General features: G+C 51.0%; 1 protein-coding gene across 4 annotated transcripts in view; it reads right to left on the minus strand.

The window, feature by feature from the left end:
* CUX2 (cut like homeobox 2) overlaps positions 1–26,753 on the minus strand; it is a 62,799-nt gene that overhangs the window by 9,781 nt on the left and 26,265 nt on the right. For all 4 annotated transcript variants that reach the window (XM_050980607.1, XM_050980609.1, XM_050980608.1 and 1 more), the window contains exons 2-7: positions 7,583–7,661; positions 2,595–2,732; positions 2,338–2,446; positions 1,447–1,523; positions 1,298–1,364; positions 507–555 (exon numbers count right to left, since the gene is read on the minus strand). In XM_050980607.1, coding sequence (XP_050836564.1) covers positions 507–555; positions 1,298–1,364; positions 1,447–1,523; positions 2,338–2,446; positions 2,595–2,732; positions 7,583–7,661 — 519 coding nt within the window. The remainder of the gene's footprint in view (positions 1–506; positions 556–1,297; positions 1,365–1,446; positions 1,524–2,337; positions 2,447–2,594; positions 2,733–7,582; positions 7,662–26,753) is intronic.

Below are 26,753 nucleotides of genomic sequence, written 5' to 3' on the forward strand. Positions count from 1 at the left end.
TGATCCCAATCCTTCAGCACTGGCTGCAGACCATCTCCAGGACATGATTTTTTCCCACCCAAAAGGATGGTTTTATTTACACAAATTGTTCTTTAGACTTCTTTTATTATCCACATGCATTTATTTGTACCTACATTTTCAGAATAAAAAAAAAAACTAATTAAGAGGAGTGGACAGGACCAAGAGTAATTACACTGCAATCTAACACAGGAACAGTGTGGGCTGTGCCCTAAAACACCCGTGAGAGGCTGGAGGTGACAAGTGCCAGCTCCAGCACCAAATGGAGCCTGGCAGAAACCCAAACACACCCTTGACCCCACACATGGGACAGGGGGTCCCACCAGGGGGAGGAAACCTGAGCTCTCTTTTGTAAGGATTCCCAATCCTCCTGCCTTGTCAGTTTTGGGGACACACATCCAGGCCACACAGATGCTTGGGGTGCATGCAGCACCCCGGGCTCTGCAGGGCCAACCCACCAGCTCCTGCCAAGACAGCTCCTGGCTCACCTGGTTGGCTTTTTCAAGGTTGGTCATGATCATGGCGACTTCATCTGCCCTGAGACAGAAAACAAGAGGTGTCAGAGGGTGTGGGGGCACAGACACAGCCCAGAACAGGGGCAGGAGGCTGAGGAATAAGGACCACCCTGCTGGAAATTATACAACTTTCCAAATATTTTTGTAACTTTAATCAGGGTCTCGCCTTTGCCCAGTGGGAGGAGAACTGAAGTTTCTTTTCAAAAGACTCCTGGGGAAGAACTGGGAGTAGCCAAAAGATAAACAGGAGATAAGAGAACATTTACACACATTTCCCCCCTGGTGGGTTGGAGACACGTGGTCTGGGAAAAGATCGGTAAGAGAACCCAAGGATGAGGACACAATTAGCATGGAAGATGAAGGGATTAATAACCAATAGGAAATGGAAAACTAAGGATTGTGTCATTTGAGACCAATGAACGAGAATTTCTGTGGGGTTTTTATGCACAAATACATGAAAGGTCTGATATAAAAGCAAGTGTGATTGAATGATTTTCCCTGTACAACCTGGGCATGAGTGGATGAAACAATTTCTGTTGCACATCCTGGCCAGAATAAAATAATGCCTTGGCTCTCCAACACTTAAAAGATTTTGTTAGAGAGTTTCTGTTTTCCCCGCAGTTTTGGTGACACCACAGCTCAGGATGTTCCTGCAGTGGCTTGAAGTATCTCAGCTCCTCAAGTAGCACCACGGAGATGCCCCAGTGCTGCCAAAAGCAGCTCAGCTCAGCTTTGAGCACAACCCAGCCCTTCTGGGAACTTACTTGGACGCCGCTTCCTCGTCGTATTTACAGCGCAGCTCCAGCAGCTCCGTCTGGGTGGCCTTCAGCGCTGGCAAGAGGAAGAGGAGGGTGAGCTGTGGGGTGGAGGCTTGGCCCTGCATGGTCAGCAGCCCCTGTCCCGGCCCCACTACCTGCGTGGAGCACTTTGATCTTCTCCTCTGCCTCCCCCAGCCGAGCGGCCAAGGTGACCTGAGCTTCCTGCAGGCCCCTGCGAGAGACGGGCACCAGGGATGTACCAGGGGCACCGCGGCCGTGCCAACCCCACAGCCCCCCAAAATCAGACAGAGACCCCTCAAAGAGTCCCCTCCTCTACCCCATCACTCACTGAAGCCAGGAAAGACCCACCAGTGGATAGCAGGATGTGTCCAAGCTGTGTTACCCCTCAATGTTAAAGGGTAACATGTTTAAGGTTTATTGCCCCAAGTGTAAGAAAATTCACTTTGGGTTGAAAATGGTCCCTGATCCCTGAGGCTAAAACCCCTCTGAGGGGGGCATGGCAGCCCACCCCCACCTGTAATTAACTGGAGGAGGGGGAAGCAATCAGGGGAAAGTTATTCTGCATTATTTATAGCCTGCACTTGCCAGGAACTTACTCGCAGAGATCTGCAATTTAGGGTTTAAAGATTCTTCATTTGTTTCCCCAGTGCAGCGTGTTAAGGAATAACAATGAAGGCACCAGAGCCTCCGAATTAAAAGGTCATCTCGTGAGGTTCACACAGCGACCTGGATCCAACCCAGGTCCGAGCAAAGCCACGTGCCACGGCTACCGCGGAAGGGGACAACAGGAGGGACCTGTCCCGGCTGTGCCTGCTGCTTCCCCAAAACCACCTGGGACTGGGGATGGACAGACAAACAGACACTGGGAGAGTCTGGTGTCGGGTTTCAGAGCGTGATGTGACCGCTCCCAACAGGACAGCAAAGGGAAGCAAAGGGGATGGACAGACACCCCCGTGCAGGAGCGGGGACAGAGCCGCGTGTCCTCACAGCGCCCCAAAACCGCCCCGTTCCCGGCTCTCACGTACTTTTGCTTGTCTGCCTCATTTCTCTGCAGCGGGGGCTCTGGGCCGGGCGCTTTGCCGTCGAGGCCGGGGAGCGGGAGCTCGGCCGCCGGCGACTTCCCCTCCCTGCGCTCTGCGGGGGGACACAGTCACACACACGGCTGCGGAGGGGACAGCAGCGGTGGCCAGGGGGCAGCTCCTGGCCCTGGGACCCGCCCTGCATTCCAGGGATGCTCAGAGGCGGCACCGAGGGCTGCCACCCTTCCCCAGCCCGGCGGTACCTTTGGTGCTGCCGAGCTCCGGGTGCTTCTTCCAGGGCCGGCTGAGATCCTTCAGGGGCGGCGGCTCCGGCTCGAGGCGCTGGAGCTGCTGCAGCCGATCCTCCAGGCTCCGGGCAGCCTCCAGCACAGGAGCAGGGTCTGCGGGATGCGGGATGGGCGGTGAGCAGCAAGGATGGCCCCCCACAGGCCCTCTCCCACCTCCCGGTGCCGTGGGGACACCCCGGCTCCTGCCTTTCCCAAAGCCATGGGGACATGCCAGGTCCTGCCTTTTCAGGAGCTGCGGGGATATCCCGAGTTCTGCCATTCCAGGAGATGTGGGGACATGCCAGAACCTTCCCTTCCAGGTGCCATGGGGACACCTCCTGAGTCCTGCCTTTCTAGGAGCCATAAGGAGAAGCCAAGTCCTGCTTTTCTAGCAGCCATGGGGGCATCCTGCCACTCCAGGTGCCATGGGGACACCTCCCAAGTCCTGCCACTCCAGGTGCCATGGGGACACACCAGGTCCTGCCTTTCCAGGAGCTGTGGGGATATCCTGAATTCTGCCATTCCAGGTGCCATAGGGAGAAGCCAAGTCCTGCTTTTCTAGCAGCCATGGGGGCATCCTGCCATTCCAGGTGCCATGGGGACACCCCTGAGTCCTGCCATTCCAGGTGCCATGGGGACACCTCCCAAGTCCTGCCACTCCAGGTGCCATGGGGACATCCCCTGAGTCCTGCCTTTCTAGGAGCCATGGGGGCATGTTGCCATTCCAGGTGCCACGGGAATATCCCTGCCTTTCACTGCCAGCCCCGAGGCACAGAGGGACGGGCTGGGGGCATGGGGACATCACCTCCCAGGGCACGGTGGCCCTGGCAGGGCCAGTTTGGGCACAGACAATGGAGGTTTGTGCCGAGGTAAGCAGGTGCATCCGGAGCCGTCCGTCTTCCCTCTGTCAGCATTACACCATCATTAGCTAGTGTCTGCTCAGCGGGGTGTGCCATTATGTCTCCCAGGGCTGATGTAATTATACATTGACATAATTAACCCAGCAAGCCCATTAAGCAGGCCAGCTAAAAATTCATCTATAATTATTTGTTGTGTGCATGCTAATGAGTCCATCTGCACTGCCATTGTACAACATGAACAAATTAATTTACAAGTCTGGATTTTTTAATAAGTTCAAGAAAATGCCTCCTATTGAGCCAGGTTAATGTAGGTTTGGGGGATTTTTTTTTTTTTTTTCTTGGGGGTTTCTTCATGGAAAAGAAGAGGAAAGAAAATAGATTTGAATTCTCCAGGGTCAAAAAGTTAGGCAAACAGGGAAGTTGAGCATGCTACCGTACGGCACGTGGCAGGCATCCAAGGGTAAAAGATAATAAGGGTGGGTGGTGGAAAAGAATTCCAACTGGCTGCCTCTACTCAGAACGGGACAGAGAGCAGCTCTGCTGCTTGGCAAGCCCTTGGCTGAGATGGAAGTGGGATGAAGGAGTCCATGCCATGGGATTTGGGGGTCAAACAAAGCACCAAAGACTTTGGGGTGATCCTGCCCAGAAGATGCAAGATTTGGTCCATGCCAATGTGGATGCTCCTTGCAAACAAGAAATGCCAAGGCAGGTGCTCCTCCCAATGGGATCTGGGGAGTCTGTCTGCTCCACTGCTGCCCTGCCATCCCACACCATCACACCCCAGAGCTTCCCCCCCAGGATTAGTGACTGCCAGACCAAAAGCCCCAGGAGTGCTCTCAACAGGGATCATTATCCCTTCTTTCTGCTGGACACGACAAATGAATGGATGGAATAAGAGATTTGTGCCAGGATTCTGGCCACGAGGATCCAGAGGCAGATGCTGAGTGCTGTCAGCTTTGTCACTGAAACAGGGACTTGGCTCCAGCTGGGACCCTCCTGGGGATGCTCATGGCATCCTTTAGCTCCTGGTGTCTCTCACTCAGCTCAGCATCCCCCAGGCTGGTTCCCCACCCAAGGGTGTGGGATGGCAGCGATGCAGCACAGCCCCAGCCAGCCTGGATGCTCCCACAGCCATTAATAACACCCATAACTATGTGAGTGGAGATAAGGATATGGATAATTAAACCCTGCACTCCGGGGGCTGCCAGGATCCCCCCTGTGCTCCCCAGCCCTGGGGGTGCTGGCAGGAGGCTCTGAGCCAGCCTGTGAGCTGCCTCCATGGAGATAAATGCTGGGACAGGGCCTGTTTCATCCACACCAGCAACTCCTCCTGCCTCCAAGATGAGAAATAATATGGGAAAAATGGGTCTGAGTGATAAAGCACCAGGGATTTTCCTCAGGTCAGCACTTTCCTTCCCATGAGCTGCAGCCCTGCTGGTGAAATACAGCTGGGTGATGCCTCCGTGTGCTGTTCCATGTTTGGAGCTGCCAGCCTGGGATGAAATGGTGGGAGCAGAGCTTTGGGAAGGGAAGAACAAACCTTTACAACAGCCAGGGCAGTGCAGACACCAAATTCCTGGCTGGAATAACTACACTGAGCTAATGCCACACTGCCCATCCACTGGGAAATGCCATCCTCAGTTGTGGGGCTGGCTCTGCCACCACATGTGAGATTTTGGGGTGTGGTCCCTTGCTCCATGGATCACATCTTCCACTGGGACAGGCTAGACCTGACACTGGCCAGCAGCACAGATGGGTGACAGGGGACACGAGGGACACGTGCGCCTAAACGGGACCTGAGGGCACTGCACACTCTGGGGCCAAGGTGCAGGCAGCTCCCCTGGGAAACAGCGTGTCCCTGCCCTGGCACACTGATCTGTCACTCCATACCCTCACCCACTACAGATGCAGTTTATATAGATAATAATTTAATGAATAAATACAAGTATAAGTGCCACCACTAGCTGGCGTCATTGGCCATCCTTTAGTGGCACCGGCAGTGCTGCAGCAGGATCACGGAATCACAAAATATCCTGAGCTGGAAGGGACCACAAGGATCCAGGAGTCCAACCCCTGGCCCTGCACAGACAGCCCAACAATCCCAGGCTGTCCCTGAGAGCAGTGTCCAAGTGCTCCCAGAGCTCTGGCAGCCTCGGGGCTGTGGCATCCCCTGGGGAGTCTGGGTAGTGCCCCAGCACTCTCTGGGGAGAACTTTTCCCTGATTCCCAACCTAAACCTCCCTGACACAGCTCCAGCCGTTCCCTAGGTGCTGTCCTTGCTCACAGAGAGCAGAGATTGGAGCTGCCCCTGCACTGCCCCTCCTGAGGATGCTGTGGGTTGGGATGAGGGCTCCCCTCAGTCTCCTCTTTTCCCCACTGAACAAACCAAGTGCCCCCAGCTGCTCCTCACATGGCTCCTCCTCCAGACCCTTCTGCACAGCCCTCCTCTGGATGCTCACTAACAGGGACAGGGGCACTTCTGAGTGCTCCTCACCTCCTGAGCAGACACAGCTGCAGGAGCACCTGTATCCCTGGGGATCACCAGCTAATCCTGGTGCCAGGGCCATTCTACCCAGCCCACGTTCCATGCTGCTGCTGCCTGGCTCCAGGAGGAGCACAGGTCACCCGTGGTGCACCCATGGGACACCCACAGCACCTCCACAGTGTTGTGACCTCTCCACCACCATGGCCTCACCTCTGCCACCCCATCCCAACCTGCTCAAACACATCCACCAGCGCCCTACGAATCCCTCCACGAGTCAAAGTCAGCCTTAAATCAAATCATCCCCAACAACAATGACATTAATTATGCTTTTAACACATTTTACTGCTTCCCCCCCTTCCCTTCACGCCACATCTGTGTGAACAATATCCAAAAGATTTACGGTTTTCTCCCGTAATTACAGACACACAGCCAGCTCACTTATCAAAATACTTGCTGAGCAATCAGGCTCCGTTACAGTCTCTGCCAGAGATTTGTGTTGACAGCAGCCATTCAAAGCAAAAAATGTCGAATCAGGACTTATGTGGCGCTTGGAAAGTATTCCACAAAGAGTTTGCCTGCCGAGAGACATGTGGACACGGAGCAGACGGGGATGAACCGTGGGAGGGAGGATTTGGGGTGCAGGAGAGGAGCAAGAGATGCTGTGGAAAGCAGAGAGAGGAGAAGGAGGAGTGTAGGGAAGCAGTTTTGGGGGGTGCATGTGTGTGCATCCATGTGCAGGCGTGTGCAGGCGGGAGGAGCCGGCGGGTGAGCGCGGGGAGGTGGGGAGGGAAGATAACTGGGTTCTGCAAACCGAGCTGACATTTGGTTCTCGTAGCACAGGAGAAAATTTAATGAGGACAAAAATATGTCTCCCTAATTCCCCTAAGAAATCATTAAAACATTTTGTTATTCCTAAATGTCTGGAAAATGAATTAGTGGCCCTGCAGGAGCCTTTCCGCACATTTTCAGCCGTTTGCAGCTCTCAGTCCCCGACGTGCCGGGGGACGCTCCGTGCCTGGCGCACGTGAAATCCCCCAAAGTGGGGAGCAGCAGGAGGGGGCTCCCAGCCCCTCACCCGTCCCTAGGACCAGCTCTGCCAACACAAACCTCAGGGCTGCCCCGTGCCTCAGTTTCCCCCTCCCAGGAGGGCGCGGCGCCCCGACCACTGGGTGACAGAGGAAGGATGTCCCCGTGGCTCGTGCTGCGAGCCGGCGCTCGGCCGTTTCGGTCAACTTACCGTCAAACAGACAAGTGGGAATAGCTGCAGTGTTACTACACGGGCTGAGCAAATGTATTCCTTTCCTAATGTCAAGATGCATTTGGCTCAGGGGCTGAAACACAGCGATGGCAAAAGCTGCTTCCTCTCCACTCTTCGGCTGGGATCTCCAGAGCACCATGCGCCGGCCGCGGTCGGCGACGCCAGCCGTGCCAGGGACGGTGCCAGCCGTGCTGGGGACAGTGCCCGCCGTGCTGGGGACGCTGCCAGCCGTGCCAGGGATGGTGCCAGCTGTGCCACGGATGGTGCCCGCCGTGCCGGGGACGGTGCCACGGTCCTCGCTGGCTCCTCCAGGCACCGGCACGCGACTCGTTAGGCAGCCAGGTCGCCACCGCGCTGCTTACCTGGAGCTCGGAGCAATTGCTTGTAAACGCTCAGGAAAGCCGTCTCAGCCTCCTTGCTTCTCTTACTAAGTGCAATCACCTGCGGGGAGAGGGATGAAGGGGTCAGGGATGGGCCTGGAGGGAGGGACGGGCCGAGCCGGCGGGATCGGTGCCACCGCAGCCGGCACACGGCTCCGCGCCCGCTCCATGCCCCGCGCAGCCGCTCGCTGCCTGTGGCTAAACTCCTCGTGCCGCTGCCGTGTCACGTCGCCCTAAATCATTGATGCGCTCTGAGTAAATGAAAATTATAATTTAATGTCGGCTCTTAAATAAGAAATAAAGAAGCCAGCCCGTTGTTGTGCCCGCCGGGCCCGATCCGGCGCTCGGCCTTCCCCAGCCGCCCTCCCAGCGTGGTGCTGGGGGCGAGGTGATGCTCACACCAGGAGTGGGACACGTCCTCCTGTCCCTGTCCCCCTTGGCCGTTGGGGTACAGGGGTGCTGGTGACACTCAGCCTCATCCCAATAACCCAACAACGTTAATCTGCTGTGTGTTCCCATCCAACATTTATGAGCATGAATCATTTACTCCCTTTAATTTTTCAAAGCATAATGACACCTCGGGGCAGGGGCTGCTGCCCACCAGGTCCCCTTGGTTACCCCTCACATCCAGCCCTGCCTGGAGTGGATGGGATGGGGCAGCAGAGGGACATGAGGGCACAGGCATCAGGGATGGAAGTGACCCATTCCCAGCTGGAAAGAGCCAAACTGGGCACTCACACCAGCCAGTGACGGAAGAAGAAGTGCCCACCCAGCACCCAGCGGACACACTGTTATGACAGGGAAATAACCAATTAAATTGCTCTTAAGCCACCAATGGGCTAATTATGAAACAAAGCCTGAACTTTGGGCCTCAGTCTGGTGGCAGCTCCCACACCAGAGCATTTTCCCCTCCTCTGTGCCAGCAGAGCTCCTGGCTCACCCCACCAGCCCGGATTGCCATCGCTTGTCATTCCAACCCAAAGCAAACGGCTCATTTGTAATCCAGCAGCCACCTGAGCAAGCCGCCTTCTCCTCCGGAGCTCGCAGGCACTGGAGCACAAAGATCATTTTTCTATTGTTAAAATTGTATAAGCTGGGCTTTTTATAGCAGCTCGTACACAAACCTACTTTCTCAGCACCGCGGCTCCAGCAGAGGAGGAATTTGGGGGCTTTTCTTCAGCGTTCTGCAAAAATGCTTGGCTTCAGGGTGCTTTAAAATAATAATAGTGAAGAGGGGAAAGGAGGGAGGAGGCAGCCAGGAGCCAGCACTGCCCGTGTGCTGGAGCAGGACAGAGCTGTGCCTGCTGAATCTGCCGGTGGGGGATTTGTGGGGATGTGGGGACACAGCGGTGCTGGGCTGCTCGTGGCATCAGCCCTGTGTGACCTCCCCATTCCCAAACCCTTTGGAATGCACAGGAGGGGAGCAGGAGCAGACACAAGGCCATGGGGATGCTTGGACCTGCCCCAGCTGCTCTGAAGAGCTGCATCTCACCCGAGCTGGCAGCAGCCAAAGGGTGCAGAGCAAAGATCCAGCTCCATTCCCTTTCCATCACCTGTGCCTGTCCCTGTGCACCCCTAATCCATGCCAGGGGCAAAGAGCTGGCCCAGACTCCAAACCCAGCTGTTTGCACTGCATTTCCTTCCTCAAGTCACATTGCAGAGACAAAGCATTTTCCAAGGGGAACATTTCCCTCTCCTCAGCAATCCCTGTGGAGGTCTGAGGACCCCCATGGTGGGGTGGGAAGGAACCTGCAGCATCCCCTACGCTGGGCTCCAGCACATTCCAGTGGTGCCAGGGCACCACCAGTGTGGGTAACTGGCACATGGTGAGCCAGACACCCACTCAGCTCTTCCAGAGTCCCACTAAACTTGGAGGAAATGTCAGCACAAAAAAGATATTTAACATTTTCAGTGATCTTTTCCAGATGGGGGATAATTTACTCAAATGCCAAGGGGAGATTCCTGCTGGAGCAGCTCTGAGTCCCACACAAGGATGGCTCACCCACCACTGAAACTGCTGTAATTCCTCATACAGAGCCGAATAAACACCTGGGAAAAGCCCACATCAGCCCTAAAATCAAGATCTTATAACTAAAACACCTAAATTCTCACTTTCTTGACGCAGAACCAAACCCTGCATCCACATCCAAGATGACAACAACTGAAAACGTGCTGAAAAGGGGAGGAAATGGCTAAAAATGGGGGAGCTGAGTGTCCCTGGAAGCAGCCTGGGTTCAGTTCAGGATGGCATCGCTCGCATCTCCCCATCACCACGACGCCCCTGAGTGACACAAACCCACTGCCCACCTGCAGAGCCCTCAGTGCCCGCTCTGAGTGAGCTCTGCCTGTGCATTAAACACCCAGGCACTCCTAATTCCCATTTTTTCCCCTTTCCATCTCCCTTCACAGCATCCGTGGGCTCAAGGTGAGGCGCGGCACGGGATCGCCGCCGTCTGATAAATTACATTTCCGCGCCGGGTCCTTTTCATGGCTGGTGACTTTCCAGCAAAGCAATTATCACTGCAGAATGCGTAATAGCCTAATTAATTACTATTGTCAGGCTGGCCTCTGTGCCATGATTATACCTTCCGAAGCCAACTTTTTAAACATTTGGAAGCAGAAATATTATTATAATTGAGTGACAAAATGGTAAAACTCCCCCGGCGCTCGGAGCGTCTGAGCATCCCCGCTCCAGAGGCGCGGGATCTGCGGAGAGTTTATTCTTGCATCCACCAGATCAAGTGCAGGATAAGTAGTGGGTTATTTCCATCTAAATACTGGTGGCAGTAAACCACAAATGAGCTCTTTTTCAGCCTCGAGGAACAGCTGTCGGGGGAGAAAGCGGCAACAGAGACCCCAAATGTTGAAGTAAAAAGTGATGAAAAAAATTAATTCAAGGCTTCGCTGTTTTCCTTGGGTGGTTTTTTTGCTGATGTGTAAAGAAGTTGGGAAAAAGAGAGGGTGGTAAGGAGGGGGAGTTTGGGAAGGAGCCACTGTCCTGGGAGAGCTCTGGGGGATGGGGCTGGACCACCACGAGGAACCAGACATGTACTAGGGTCCTCTGGTGCCTCTGTGTCCAACAGATTCCTTAAATCCACCAAAAGTGTGCACAGAGCCATGGTGCACCCACAGATTCATCCCACACTCCCACAGATCCATCACAGACACACACAAACCCCTCACACACATCCACAGCCCCATCAAACACACACAGACCCATCACACCCCCCATAAACCCACTGCACACCCACCCAAACCCCACAGCACACCCCCCCACCATTCCTCCAAAGGCAGGAGCAGCTCCCAAGATTTTCACAAGGCCAAAAAGATCAATAATATAAAAATAAAGCCTGAGAATTCTAGTTAAAGGGAACATCACAGAAATATGTTGTTCACGTCCATGATTCGGAGATTAAAAAAAAAAGGGGGGGAAAAAGAAGAATCAATAGAAGTTCTTTAGATGATGTTATTTCTAATGAGAAATACACCAAGACTGCTGCAAATAACTGCTTAACAGAGGAAAAAAAATGCATTAATAATTTACTTTCTAAAGCGTGGGATCCCAAATGGGAGAAAATTGCTGCTGGTTCTTAATTTTGTTGTAATATTGCCTGACAAGTTCAGTGATGTTTTGGCAAAGTTCTTGAGAGCAGAGACAGAGAATACTCAGTTGATTATGTTATTTTTCCCCTCTTTCTTTCCCATATCATCCTGGCCTTGCTGGCTCCAGGAGAAGGTGCCCAAGCTCTTTCCTTCCTGTGCACCACTGGATTTCTTGGGCTCAGCACCCACAGCAGCAACAGGGAAAATATTTCAAGCTTATCCATCCTCCCCACCATAACTTAATCTATGATTTTTCACTGACTGTTCAAGCTGATTCTTTCCTTCTTTTTTTCCCCCCCTCCATTCTTTTTCCCTGAATTTATTTTTTTAGTGCATTTGCTGACAGTTGGCAGCTCTGAACCATCTGCCACCACCACAAATCTCAAAATCAAAGTTTTCAGCATCCAATCCAACGAGGAACAGGCTGATTTCTGACCACCACCAGGAGAAGGTGCCACCTGGGCAGGTTAATTCCCAGCAAGGATTTCTTGCAAGTCCCCTGTAATTATTTTCCATGAAAACTATTTTCCTGGAAAGTTATGCTTGTGGAAAAACATTTTCCTGCAAAAATAGGCAAAATTCCCTGTGTGGCTGATAGCAGTGGGCCAGGCTGGTGTAGGATACAGGCAGGGATGCTCAGGCTCTGCATCCCTGGCATGGATGATGGAGGGGATGAGGGGGTTCCCACTGATCCCCAGCTTTGGGATGCAGCCAGGCTGGCCCTGCACCCCAAGGATTGCAAAGTTTCACCTCCCACTTAGCAGAACAAAACTTTTAATTTAGATGTTTTCATCTATCTATCAGAGTAAAAAAAAATAAGTTTAAAATAATGACTGTAATAAATGAAGGTAATTAATTGTAGTTTGTTCCTTTACTGTCTAGTCAGCTTAATTTTACCTTTTCATCTAATAATGAGAAAATAATTTTTGTGCTCTGAGGGTTAATGATATGTAACTGCAAGAGCTGCTAATTGCATGTTGCAAACTATTCATCAAAATCCCCATCTGCGCTACTTGATTATGTTTGCTAAATTATTGCTTTGAATTATCTTTCATAAAGCAACTTTTGTAATTAGCAGGGCTTTCGCTCTGCTCTTTTCTCCGGCACAAGGATATTCAAACTTTGTCCCTCTCAAGCTGCTGCCATTAAACTGCTTTTGGGGAGAGAAAAGAGCTGCCCTTTAGTTGAAGAAGGGGGAAAAATAAAAGCTGGGTTTATCCTCTGTGGTTACAATTTCTTCTTCTGGTCCTGCTGCTCCTTCCTCGAGGGGAAAAAATTGTGAAAGAGCATAAATATTTAGGAGTTGTGTTCAGGAACAGGAGAGAGAAAGGGCCCAACAAGAACATTCACACCCCTCCAGGTTAATATTTTAAAATGATCCTTTTCTCCTTTTTTCCCTCCCATTTAGAGGAAGAGGCAGAGGGGGAATGTTTGCCATCCATCACCCTGAGTTTATGGGGTGATGCACTCGGCTCTCCCTGATTAATATTCCTGGGGAAAGAAGAAAAGTGGGGTTGGAGGGGGAAATATATGGGATGGGAGTGGTGCAGGTTTTCAAAAATTTGAAAAAGAGGGGAAAAGAGGAAAAAGAGAAAAAAGGAAAAAAAGAGAGGGGGAAAGGGAAAAAAGGGGGAAAAGAGAGAAAAAGGTAAAAGTGGGAAAAGTGAAAAGGGAGGAAATAAGGGACAAAGACAGGAAAAGAGGGGAAAAAGAAAAAGAGAGAAGAAACGGAAAAGAGGGAAAAGCATAAAGAGAGAAAAGAGAGGAGATAAGAAAAACATGAAAAGGAGGAAAAAGGAAAAATATTTGAAAAGGAAAATAGAGAAGGATTAAAGGAAAGGGGAAAAATGATAGGGGAAAAGGATGTGGAAAAAGGGAAGGAAAAAAGGGAAGGGAAAAGTGGGGGGAAAGGAGAAGAACAGAGTCCTGAGCCCCCTTAAGCCTGGCTCCAGGAGCAGCAGCACCTCACTGGTGCCCACCCTGCATTGCCTGGCACCAAAAGGCAGCAGAACCCACCTTCTGGAATAAACACCCCCCAAAATCTCCTGGGGAAAAACTCCCTGGGGGGAGGAAGGTGGCAGAGCTGGGGAAGCAGCTGCTGCTGAGCTGGGAATTGCATCCTGTTCTCCCTGACATCCCCATAAATCCGGAGCCACTTGGGCGGAGGGGCCGGCTGGGCTTCCCGAAGGACATTGCTCACATTCCTGGAGCAGATCTAATGAAGACTATTGGAAAAAATGCAGTATTTAAAAGACTGAAAATGTATTCCTATTGTTATCACTCTCTTTTATGTGTTTATGCACAGTGCATCGGAATGAATCAATACTGGATTGCTCTATAAATAAATGAGCATATCAGTAAACCCAGTAATAAAATGAAGTGATGAAAAATATGGAAATCAGCCACATTTGTGTAAATCCACTTATTGTTTACTTTAATATTTTCCTATGCAGTTCCGTAGCTCCAAAGAGACAGATTTAAAACCAGGTAATGCTCAGCAGATGACAGAGCCTAATGTGTCACTGCTGGCGAGCTCAGAACACCAGCAGCTCTCCAGGGGTTTCCATCCAAGCGCATTAAGGAGCAGGGGAAGCAGCCCCTGAAGAAAACACGGAATTGCCAGGGAGGAAAGAGGTGTCCTGAAGTGCCATGAGACTCTCACCAGCATCAGGGACCAAAGCCAAGGCTCACGTGGATGTGGAGCACCTGGGGCAGGATGGAGAAGCCTTTCCTGGCAGCATGGTGGGCTGGGACCGTGTTGTCTCACCCCAGTGGCTCAGCTTCTCCTCAGATCCCCCTCCACAACCACATCCTGGGATCCTGGATGTGCCATGGCCCCTCCTGGCCATACCACAGCACTTCTCCTTCCTGGTTACATCGAGGCATTTCCCAGCCATGGCACCTCCTGGCTAGGTCTCTGTGCTTCCTGGTCATGCTTTGGCAACCCCTGAAAATGTCATGGCATCTCCAAGCCACACCCTGGCATCTCCCAGCACTGGTGGCTCCTTGTCCTGCCTGGAAGCTCTGTCCAGTCTGTCCCTCCCAGGGCTCTCCCCTCTCCCCATTTCAACCCCCCAAGAGCCAACAGGGTGGCAAAGGCCTGGGATCACCCCCAGGACCGTGGGGGGCGAGGGCAGGTCCTGCCCCTGTTGCCCAGCTCTCCTCTGAGCATTCCCATAACGCTGCCAGTTTTCCCTCCCACCCAGCCAGGCTGGTAGAAACACCCCACCCCACACAGCCTCCAAGAAAAGCTATTTTAGAGTTGCTCTTTTTTTTCTCCCCCCCCCCCCTTCTCATCTTTTTTTAATTCATTTTTTCTAACAAACAACCCATCTCCCCCCATCTGGGCTGCGAGCTGGGTGCCAGCAGCTCCGCGCCAAGCGCTCAACGTTTGCTTTTTATAAACGCCTCGAAACCCAAAATTCCCTCCCGCGCTGCTGGGATGCATCCAGGTGGATACTGCATCCAGCAGGATGCTGCACCCCCCCAAGCAGCCCCTTTCCTCCAGCTCTGCCCACCCAACAGAGCTGGCAAGAGCCAGAAATCCCCCAAACCTCAAGGTTAGGGGCTAATATTTGCCTTTGTGGCCAGTTAACTTCCCTTTTGTTAGTCACTCACATCTACAGCTCCCAAAAATCTCCTTGCTGGGGAGGAAAATCCGCTGTCCTGCCGAGTTAATTCCCTAACAGCAGATCTCCTGAACCTCAGGTACATTTTTTCCTAAATTCCCAACTGAGTTCAATTAAATGTTTATGAGACTCTGCGCTTTCCCCCCCACCACCCTGCCAGCACCACGAAGCTTCTTCTAGAACAAAACAAAACCAAAAGGTGGACAAAAACAACAAGAAAAATAGGGAGGGGGAAATAAAATCAAGGGGGTTTAGGAGGGCTGGAGTTGGAATTTGAGGAATAGAATTCCCCCAGACCAGTTTTGCTCGGTGTCGTGCTGGCAGTATCGACAAGGGGGTTCACATGAATAATTGAAGGAATTCTGTATTCCCCGCAAAAGAAAAGGCAAGCCGAGAGGGCTGTTGAGATAATCAGGAGCTTGCTAATCAATATTCTCAGCCCCAGCCTCCTCCTCGCTTCTCCAAAAGGAGCAGTGCCATAAGCTCATCAGTAACTGTAAAAAAAACATCGCACTCCGAGTGTCAAAATAGTCAAGCACAGCATATTGTATTGCCAGATTTCCCTCCCGGTCCACCTCGGTGCCAGATTCCATCCATCAGCAAGGAGGGAAGCCGTCCAAAGATGACTTACTTACGCTTAAGTGTTCATAAATAAGGTTTTTAAGATATAGATGGCTTTTTAATTTTGGTGGAATGTAGGAAAAAAAAGCCAAAATCGAATCGAAATGATGGGGTGGATGCGGTGGGAAGAGATCTCTTGGGTGCTGCCTGGTAAATTTCACAGCCCAGGGGATGTCCTGGTCCTTATCCAGCTTGTACGGGGTAAAAACAGCCGGAAAAAATTTAGATTGGCACCATAAACTGTGGCAAAATCTTTGTCTGGTGGGGAGATATGGCAAGAGGATGTATTCCCGCTATGGAAACCTCATTAGACAGACTCTAATTACTGCCCTGCAGTCAGGGGGAAGAGACAGACACCATAAAACCTGGGCAGGGGGGTGGTCATTAATTGCTTTTTGATAAATTGGGGGCTGAGGTGCTGCTGGCTGAGGTCAGGAGGTGCCTGCCTGAGGCTCAGCTGTGCCCCAGGCTCTGGTTGCTGGTGATTCAATCCCATCCTGCTTCCAAAATGGGCATTTTTGGGGCAAATTTGGTTTGTGGTAGAAGGAGCCGCCTCCCTCTTTATCAGCAGCTGGTCCTGGCCTGCAGGACTTGCAGTTTGCTCCATTTTCATGTTGCAGCAAAACCTCAAAACTCCCATGAAACCAACCTTACACCTCAGCACCGTGGGGATTCAAGCTGTGGGTCCCTGAATCACGAGGGATTTGGCTCTTTCCTCCCTGGCATCACCAAAACCCACCTAGGGATGTGGGGCAGGACCCTGGCACAGGGGGCCAGCAGCCTCCCCTGCCAGCCAGGCCACAGGCCAGGGAGGTGACCCTGGCCATCCATCACCCCCTCCCCTGTATGTAAATCCCTGATGCCAAAGATGTATGGAGCCAATTACCAGGGGTCACTGCCGGGTGGAAAATTCAGACAACGAAGCTCCTGGTCTCCGATGAATTTGTGTGAGATTGCAAGTTACTGCCTTTTATTGGACAATATAAATATTTCACTGTTATATAAAAAAATATTGGCGAGAAAGCAGATAAAGCCGGGTCCTGTGTGTATACAGAGAAGCAGGGAGTGAAAAACGGCCGTCAGCATCTTTTTAACGGCCTCTGGTGCGGCGCAGGAACGGCTGCGGAGGGGTTGGATGACCACGGTGGCACCACAGGGCTGGGGGCTCTCAGGGACCCCCCCCAAGGCTACAGTGGGAATGGGAATGATGCTGGAATGAGCCCAGACACACAGACAGTGCGGTGGTTGAAGGGTAGTGTCCTGAGCCAGCAGAGAGCAACACAGAGGATGCAGAAGCAGACACAGAAACCTTGGAGGCTCAGCGCCGTTCCCAAGAAATGGATGCTGTCCCCAAGCCTGTGCCTACCACAGAGGAAGGCTGGGGCAGGAACAGCCTCACCACATGGATGACTCCCAAAGGCATTTTCCTAAGTCTTTCCCAGTTTGTCCTTCTGGAATCACATCTGTCCCCATCTGCAGACCCCGTGCCAGCACAGGACACCTGAATTTCATGCTCACCAACACATCAGCACATTCCCTGTGACAATGAAGCCAGAGGAAAGAAAAAATAAAAAGCCTATAGGAATCAATACCTCTTTCTCTCTTTCCCTATATTTTATTAAAAACTTTAGCATCAATATTAATGTTTAAATCCCCACGAAGCTGAGTTTAATTACCTGTAAACTGCATCCACAGCTATGTGGACTTTGCTCCTCGCTGCAGTAAATACAGCTGAGAAAGAGCAGCGCCAACACCTCCGAGCATCCCCTTTCCATTCCTGCAGGAGGGGATGAATCCAGCACCCCCCAGCACCCCCCAGCACACCCCACCCTCAGCAGCATGTGGGGAGGGGATGGGGGGTGATGGAGCCAGAGCCACGACCCCATCTGAGCAGGGATGGAGATGAAAGGAGAAAGGGGAGAGAAGGGAAAAATTGAGATCCCGGGAAGAAAATGATGCGTAAATATAAAATATCTGGGACTCTCACTGCCAAAAGGAATCTGCTTCCAGCCACTACATGAATCACACTGGGGGGGGGACGAGGGAGAAGCAGTTGAATGGAGTCCATTAGTGGCTGAGGACGATGAATAACTCGCAGGCAGCAGGAGCCGCTCCGGAACGCGGCGAGGGCATGGAGGGCTGGGAGCTGCCAGGGAAACCAAGAGGGACTGGGAGCACATCCCCCTGAACCCCCACCAGCAGCCATCTCCTCCCTTTGCCTGCTGTGCCAGAAAAGAGGAATACAAGCTTGTTGTGCTTTTCCAACTGCTCCAGCCACATCTTTAACCCCCAGCACCCGTGGGCATACAGCAAACGGCACAGCAGCAGAGGGAGCAGGGATTGGTCCCCACTGGTGCCACTGGTTACCCCAGGACCCATCCCAGGGCCACCACTGGTCCAGGGCACAGATGCTGGGAGTGAGGTTTCAGCATCTAAAATGGAATCGGGGTTTACAGAGCATTATCAGAGGAGCTGTAATGGGATCTCACAGAGGGCAGAGATTTGAGACCTGCATCAGATTCCCATTCCAGGGGAGGCAGGAACTGGCTGTGTGTTTAAAAAACCCATCTATCAAGGGATGCTATCACATGCTCTTGTGTTCTCCTGGTGCTCACAGGCAGCTCCAGAGTTTTGCCATCCTGCTCCTTCCAGAGGCCAAAGAGGAGCTGATGGAAGGGCCCAGCCTGGTCCTGCCCCTCCAGACCCCACATCCTGGCAAATCCCCCACCAGGCTTCTCCTGCATCCCACAGCCTCAGCTCCTCCCAGATTCTTTAAAGCCCCTTCCCTATGAGATCCACCCCAGGCAGCTTCCCAGGGCCAGGGCTGGGATGGCAGCAGTGGTGTTCGAGGGCTGCACTCCCACAATAATATCCATTTCCATATTCATTCCGTGTTTATCTCGCAGATGTACGGATCCATTACAATGGAGAAAAAAGAGAACTCAGAATTTGTTCTCAAAAGATATTCAAATTAGTTAATCAAGAGTCCTTTTATCACGTGTCTCCTGTACCAGCAGCAACTATCCATCGAGATAAATGATCAGCTGCTAATAACTGATTACACTGCAGCAAGTGTTTTCTTATCCCCATTACCACCATGTTTAAAGACATTTTATAAATTTCTAATTATCGTAAATTGTTTCTCCTTTGGAAAACATCTTCCCATAGTCATCAGCTGTCAATTTGCTCTGAAAATCTCTCTTTGAAATGAGCTCATTGCAAGATGCTTGGGAAGCAGAGAAAACCCTTCCAGGCTCCTGGCTGGTGGGATGCAGCCTGGACACCTCCACCCCGGGGCACTGGGAGACTGGGATGTCCCTCCGTCCCTCCAAAAAGTGGATCAGACTTGAAAATAAAATAAAACCATCCATAATGGGGATCAATCCTGGATGAAGGTTCTGCCTTTACCTGGCTCATGATGCCAAGGAACCGTGTGGTGGAACGGGCCGTGGCTCCAGATGGATTCTCTCTCCAACAAACCATGGAACAATAAATAAGCCAACAGTTCATAAAACAGCTCTTGGCAAGCACCAGCTCCTTCCAGCACTGGCATCTCAGGGTGGATCTGGGCTTGGGAGGGCCCTAAATAAGATCCTGCTGGTTTTCTGTGTATTTTACCAATGAAAGCTAAAATAGTGGAGAGGGTTTGAAGCCAACCAGGACTTTAAATCCAGCGGTGGCCTCGAGCCGCCGCTCCGGCTGATTTCTGGGCCCCATTCATTATTGCAATCAATCAGCTTAAAGAAAAACAACCGCATAAACAACAATAAACCAACCTCTAAACTCTCTCAGGCACTTTAATGGGTCCTTCCATCTTCCACAGCTGTGACCACAGGGCAGGAGCCGCCATCCATGGGCCAGGATATAGATGGGAAGAGGACCACGATGGCACAGACAGAGCATCCGTGTGCTCCTGGATGCAGTGAGCTCCCCTGACACCCACTATTGCCCAAAAGCACCAGTCACACAACCCCACTTGGGTGATGGTGGCTCCACTGGTGACATTCACTGCTTGGGGATGATCAGGACAGGCACATCCCAACCGTCCCCTAAGGCTGGGGTTTGGCCAAGTGCCTCTGTGCCAGAGCTGATTGAGCCAAAGCTGCCGGAGGCAGAGGCAACACAGAGACACAGGATGGCAGGAGGAGGAGGTGGAGGAAGGCTACCCAGGATAAGCTCCCTGCAGAGGATCAGGGTGTCCAGCCAAGCATGTCCTCCAGGCAGAGCAAGGCCCGTGGATGCCAGGAAAGGGAGGAGCAGCCGACGGGACGCGGAGCCTGGCACGGAGCAGCCAAGGTCCTTCCCGGCTCCAGGGGGGCTCAGACCAGGGGAGGAGACGCCGCAGGCATCAGCCATGCCATTATACGCTTTATTGATGCTGTTCTGAAGAAAGCTAATCAATATATTAGATTTCCCAAAGAAAGAAAACACCAGCTGCCAGCAGCCCATAACTCCTCCGCTGCCGCGCTGCATTTTTCCATCAAGCCCCGGAGCCGCGCGTGGCTGTGCAAGATGAGGTCACGTTCAAGAGGAGACCTTCTGCTCCTCTGGCCACCAGGTCAGAGCCAGGGCCACGGCCACTGGGCAGCCACATGCCAAAGCCCACGGCCCTTGCCTGGGCTTGAAGTGAAAATGTGGGATTCCCCAGTTATTTTGCACCAGCATCAAGTGTGGGGTGCAGGGAGAGAGCCCAGCACCCAGCAGGACAAACCCAGCGTGGTCCAACTGGGCTCCCCAGGGAACTCCCAGTCCTGATGCCTGTATGGACTCACAGCCCCCTTTTGTGGTTCACAAGGGTTCCCCAAGAGCTTTTCCCATTGGGAAGAGCCATTTGGAAACCGCCCTTTCCCAGCCACATTTCCCTATAGAGACATTCCCACGACATTGATCAGTCCCAAGTGTGGCCACTCAGCCACACACCAGGACAACTGGAAAGCACTGAACCAATGGATGCTCCTGGGATCCTGGCACACAGAATCCTGGAACACCAAACTGCGGCACCTGATGTGCCCTGCTCCCCACTGCCCACTCCCCATCACCACTGCTGGTAGTGACCATTCCTCAAACCACTAAAGCCTGTGCAGCGGCAGCTCCAAAAGCCTTTTAGAAAGGACAGGATAAATCCACGTTGGACAGGCAGGAAAGCAGACTGACGTCACAGGGAATTGATTAGTGCTTTAATAGAATTGGATCATTGGGAGGGCTGTAGACCCTGTTTCAGAAACCCAAATGTTATGCAGATTCACATTGAAAACCCTAAACCGGGGCGCATTTATTTAACCAAGGCAGAGTAAATGTCCCACATTTCCCCAGGATTATCTGAACCATATCAGATATAATCCAATGATCTGTAAAGTGATTATACCCAACTGAATATACGAGATCTCTTCTGGTAATGCAATATTTCATCCAGCTGCAGACATTAGGAGGAGGCAAACAAAGGAGGAGATTTAATAAGTGGAAATAAAACTATAGGCAGAGATAGTTTTAAATTTTTCTTTTTTTTTTGTATCGCATCTAATTGCAATCAACAACAGACATCTGACACAGTGACAGCATCAGCAAAATTGCTGCTGAGAGCACAGAATCTTTGTCTAAAAATAATCAGACATTCAGCGCACCACTGTTTGTTATAATGGTAATCGATGCTGGAGGCTTTGAATTCCATCAATTTATAGATCTGCTCTGTTCTGCCTGGTGATTGTGTTCTGCACACATCCCCTCCCGCTCGGCGCAGGCAGCGCCGGGGCACTGTGTGATTAAGATAAGCTCAGATTCCTTTCATACATTCCTTATCAGCTCTAATTCTCCACCAGGCAGAGATGTTCACAGCAGTTAAAGATTAGTTCAGCTTCTCAGACGCCAAATTTGAGGGTATTGATCAATAAATCAAATCACGGCAATCAATCGCCCGATCCCAGTCTAGCCGATGCATTATTACTGGCGCCTTCCAAGCCGAGGCTTTTTCATGGGTTTCATCAAAACGCGGCTTCCCTGGCTCCCCGCCAGCTCCTGGGCTGCCTAATAGACTCCACAGCAGAGGAGCTCCAGCCCAGCAGAAGAGCAATAAATCTCTCATCAAACAGCCGATAGAGAAACAAGATGAACATCTGTTTTGCTGCAATGAAACTCCTGTGTTCTTCAGAAGCTGCAAACCAGGTCTGACAGACCACCCCAAAGGCAGCTTTGCCTTCAACAAAGCAGCAAAGCAGAATATTTGCCGGTTATTTCAATCAGGTAATTTAAGAAGACTTTGCATTCTCTTCTCTGCAGCTGCCGGAGCTTTACAGACAGGATTCCTGCTCAGTCGATAATAAAAGCCATCCTGGGACCCTGTACTATGAAGGCAATTTTATGATACCCATTATGTGGCAATGTAACTTCATTAAAAGCTGTTTATTCCCTCTAAGCATTTTAAGCACTTTCCCTCACCCATAAAGAAGAGCCTCTCGGTGCACTGGGGAGGTTATTTGTGCCGGGAGCTGCTTTTGGGGATTTCTGAGGGGGATTGAGGGTCGTGCCAGCAGCAGGATCCTGGCAAAGGGGCTTCTCCTCCCATCCAGCAGCGAGTCGGGAGCTGCCGAGAGGCAGCTGTATATTATTTTTATTATACACTCCAGATGAGCTGCATTTACTGGAGCTCCTTTCAGGTGACATTCATTATTTATTTCTTTCATAAATTATTATGGACGAGCGCCCCAAAAATCTGCCTTCACTGCAAGGATGGGCTGGCTCCTCTGAAGGTTTGCTGCACACCCATTTGCTCTTCCATCTGGGAAAATTTGGGGTGTCTCAGCCCTAGGAACTTAATTCTCCAACCCAATGCCATAATTCAGCATCCAAGGATGGAGCTGTAACCATGGCAAAGCAGGAGCCAAACCCCATCCTGCAGCCAACTGCATTCCAAGAGTCACCTTGCTCCAAAGGAGGGACAAAATGTAATCCTTCAAAACAACTGAGCAGCTCCTAAATCTCCAACTCAATGCTCCTTATTCCTTCTGGCAAATTCAGCCCCTCAAAAAAACCCCAAAAAACTGAGAGTTTGGTCCCACTCTGGTGCTCAGCAAAGTATTAATTTATAAAGCTCATTCTAGATAAGCATAACTGATAGACAACAATAAACACGGCTTGGGGACAACTCTCCTAAAAGCTGCCAAAACGTGGAGCTGAAGAGTTAATCCCCCATGACAGGGATTTGTCTCCAGATGGGATTTAGGAGCACCTTCACCTCTCCAGGCTGGAGGGTGTTTGAGCTGCCAAGGTGGCCAGCAGCAAGTGCTGTTTGTGCTCTGCTGCCATTCCAGAGTCAATGAAACCACCCAGCAGCCACCTCCCAGTCTAACGAGGCATCCTCAATTAGCCAGTGGCCTGGGAGAAATTATCCCTAGAGCAGGGCAAGCCAGCCCAGATTCCTACATGGTACTTAAAATAATGTGAATTAAAGAAGAGAAAAGGCAGGGAATGAGAGAGAGAGAGAGAATGGATAGCTCAGATAAAGGGGTGAATCCTCTATTTTTGTGCTCCTGGCAAATTTTCTCCTGCTGCCACTCAGGTTTTTCCCATTGCACAGAGGCTGCCACATTTTTAGGGAGTGGACTGAGAGGTCTGTTTAGGCAGGATCACCACACACTGCTACCACATCCTCCTGAGTTAATACTCCTCAAAAAAACCCCTTGAGGAATGCACTCAAAGGACATGGCTGCATCTTCACCAATTCATAATTAGAACAACCATTGGCATGAATATCCATGCTTCAAGGAAAAAAAAACTCCCTCCTTACTACCTTCAAAAAACCTGCACCTTTCTCCAAATAAATGGATGCAGAGACCTTGCATGGCTTGTGGGAAGAGCACGGGACAGGACAGGATCCTGAGCTCATCACTGAGCACCAAACTCAACAGCAACAGCTCAATATTCTCCCACAAACACACAAACAAACATGTGGAAAATGCTGTTAATGGCTCAGTATTTCTTTAAACAGAGTCGCCAAGGAAAAATAGAATTACTAGAATACATTTTAATTGATTTACAACAGCACTTAGTAACAGTGATAAAAGAAAAACTTGTTTTATTGGACCTCCTGCTAATTAGCTGGACTGACTCTGGGTTGGAAAAATGTATTCCTGCAACCTGGCACGACCCCGACCAGCACCTACCACCAAACAGTTTTTGAGCACAGAAATTCCTTTAGGAGAATCACAGCAAACACACAGCCAGGTGGTTACTGCAAGAGACAGTGGAGAAAAAAGGGCTGGAGCCCCTGAACAGGATACACCAACCCCTCCAGCAGATTCCAGCATCCTCTTCCCATCCATAAATATACCTTTATTATGACTTTGATATATCCTTCCCTTAATGACTTTTAAGGGCACCAGATAGTCAAAAGAAGTGCACAGGCAACGGGCAAATGTTTAATATTCAATAAATGTGTCAATTTTACATACGGACGCAAATGGGGCTTTATTGAAGAATTGGTAAACTTCCTTGGAGGAAAGTAAGTGCATTCTAGCCTTCAAGGGGTCCCTGAAGAATAGAAATGGAATGTGATTTGTGATAAAACTCAGCTGCTCTATAAAAGACGTTAAATAAATGTTGCTGTTTCACTGGGGATATACAGAATTGATTGCATTATAGAGCGATTGGAAGGCGCGCGTTCCCGCCAGCCACCCGCTCACTCCACGCAGCCCCTTTCCATCCTCTCACTTTGGCTTCTTAATTCCAGCACAGAATTTTCTGGAAATGCTTTAAAACAGCCTTTCCCCATGGCTTGGCCTGCTATGGCACCCCAAGCATCAGCTGGGCTGGATCTGGCCTGATTTCTGATGTCAGGGAAGCACCAGACCCTGCGGTGCAGGGCGAGAGCCACCACGGGTGATAGAACCATGGAATGGCTTGGCTTGGAATGGACCTTAAAGACCATCTTGTTCCAACCCCACTGCCACGGGCAGGAACACCTTCCACTAGACCAAGCTGCTGCTCTTGATCCATCCCAGGCTGTGCAATTCCTACAAAACCCCAACATTCCCCTATTTTTGCATCACCGTGGTCGACAGCGCAGCAACCGGAATTACCATTAAACACAGAATGGGGGACGAGAAACAATTAAAACAATTTTCACCACAGAGACAACACCAAGTCCCCAAGCACCCCGAGCCTCCTCCACTGGCACCAGGGGACCCATCAGAGTGAGGAGCAACACCCGGGAAGGGCAAGGAGAACAAACCAATCTCCGACAGACAAATGAGAGGCCAACGGTAGCACCGCGGCGAGCACAAACTGTGATATAATTGTGCTGCTGCTACATCATCTTTAATCAATAACATGATTGTGCACAGCCCAAATCCCAGCCTCAGCCAAGAAACAGCATGTTGTTAAAAAGCCCAATAGCTTTTTTTTCCCCGCTAATAGGTGGCTCGTTCCCTCAACCCTGCTGATTTTTTAAATAAAGCTAAATTCCAATAATTGTTTAATGTTTATTTTTATTTAGCTCTGGTTCACCTACCCTGGGCTCTGTGTGTCAGAAATTGATATTTTGCTCTGGTGACTGGGGAAAAAATAAAATAAAATTAGGAAACTGGTGGTTATGTCTTGTCATAGTTAGACTGTGGTGTAACGGCAGCTTGGGGCAGCCTCCTGGGTTGTCAGGGGATCTCTGCTCCCTAAATTTGTATTTGCTGTGTTTCCCAGGGATCAGCTTGCCCCAGGAACTCTTGGGTTTCCAGCAGACAAGGGCTTGCCCCTAAACACGTGATTATTTTTTCTTCTGCCTAACAAAAGCCTGGATTTAAGCCCAAAGGAGATGCTTTTGCTTTCCAGGTGGATTCATCCCTTTAAAACCCACCAGTGCCACACAGCAGTGCTGCTGCCTTCCTGTCCCCCACCCCGAGCAGGGTTGAAGGTGATCCTGGAAAAGTACAGGAAAGCTACAACCAATTCCTTTAGGAGATCCATCACGTCAGATTAGCAACTTAGTTTCTTATTAGCTATTTTCCATCCTATCATATTAATATTTGTTTTCACTATACAATGCAGGAGTCTCATCATATTAGCAACTTTCACATCACATTAGTGAAAACAAATACTAATACAATACAATACTAATATGACATGATCTGATGGGAAATTGCTAATACAATAAGACTCTCCTACCATATTAGTACAGAGACATTGTGTGCCCCACTTCCAGCTCTCTCTGAACTGGGTGAATACCTGGAATTCCCAGAACCAGCCATGCTCGTGTCCAAAGGTGCCCGTGTGGGATGGGAGGATGTGGAGGGCTGGGCACTGAGGACCCTGCTCTGTCCCCAAGGTGCAGAGGACCCACAGCAGATGCATTAAATTGCAGTGAAATTCTTGATTTAGAGGTAAATCAGAGACATTTGGGTGCCCTCTCCATGGGACTGAGTGTCCTGGCCAGGGATGGAGATCCAAGGCAGCCGCCACAACCTGGGAATGCCACACAGCTCTGGGAAACAGTGTGGCCTGGAAATTTGTACAGGCACTAATAATTAGAAGGAGAAGCCAATTAAACCAAGAGCCTGATTTGTAGTTCCTGCAGCAGCAGGACCATGGGAAGCCCCAGTCAGTGTCCCCAAGACAGGGGTGTTCCCCTGGAGCTTGGGGAGTCCACGCTCAGCACCACGCCAGGAATGAGATGTGGAATTGGGAAAAACAAACAGCTTAAAACACTGGCTCCATCAGGAGTTCACCCTCCCACACCAGCTTAACTCCCCCCTTTCCCACCAGCACTTGGAGCCATTTTCCTGCTCTCCTGTTTCAGCTCTCACACAGGTCCCAGTTAACATCTCCCAGTCCCTGGCCACAAGTTTCTGGATAGAAAGCAAAGGGGGGGGTTTCTCTCCATGGCAAAGCCACCTCCAGAGCCACTCTCTGGCTCAGCTCTGGCACTGACACATCCTGGGATGCCCCATGTCACCCTGGCCAACCGTGCCACAGCCATGAGGAAAAGCTCTCAGCACAGAGCAAGGCAGTGCCTCTCCTCCCAGCCATGCCCAGCTTCGGCACGCTCAGCAATTTTCTATTCTTTCAGCAATTTTCTGTTCTACTGAATTAGTAGTTTGTATTGAATTAGTATTCATTTTCCCTAATATGATATATAAGCATAATCATGTTAGTGACTTTGATATCGCATTAGGCTGCAAAGCAGGAACGCATCCCGGCCCCCGCAGCGCCGGTGGGGAGCACCACGGCCAAGGAGGAGCCTTTTGAGGGAATACTCCCCATGTGGAGCTGGATCCTGCTCTCACCAACCTCCCCCAGCCCCACGGGGCCAAGCTGAG

The sequence above is a fragment of the Serinus canaria genome, chromosome 15 (assembly GCF_022539315.1).
Source record: "Serinus canaria isolate serCan28SL12 chromosome 15, serCan2020, whole genome shotgun sequence".
Classification (NCBI taxonomy): domain Eukaryota; kingdom Metazoa; phylum Chordata; class Aves; order Passeriformes; family Fringillidae; genus Serinus; species Serinus canaria.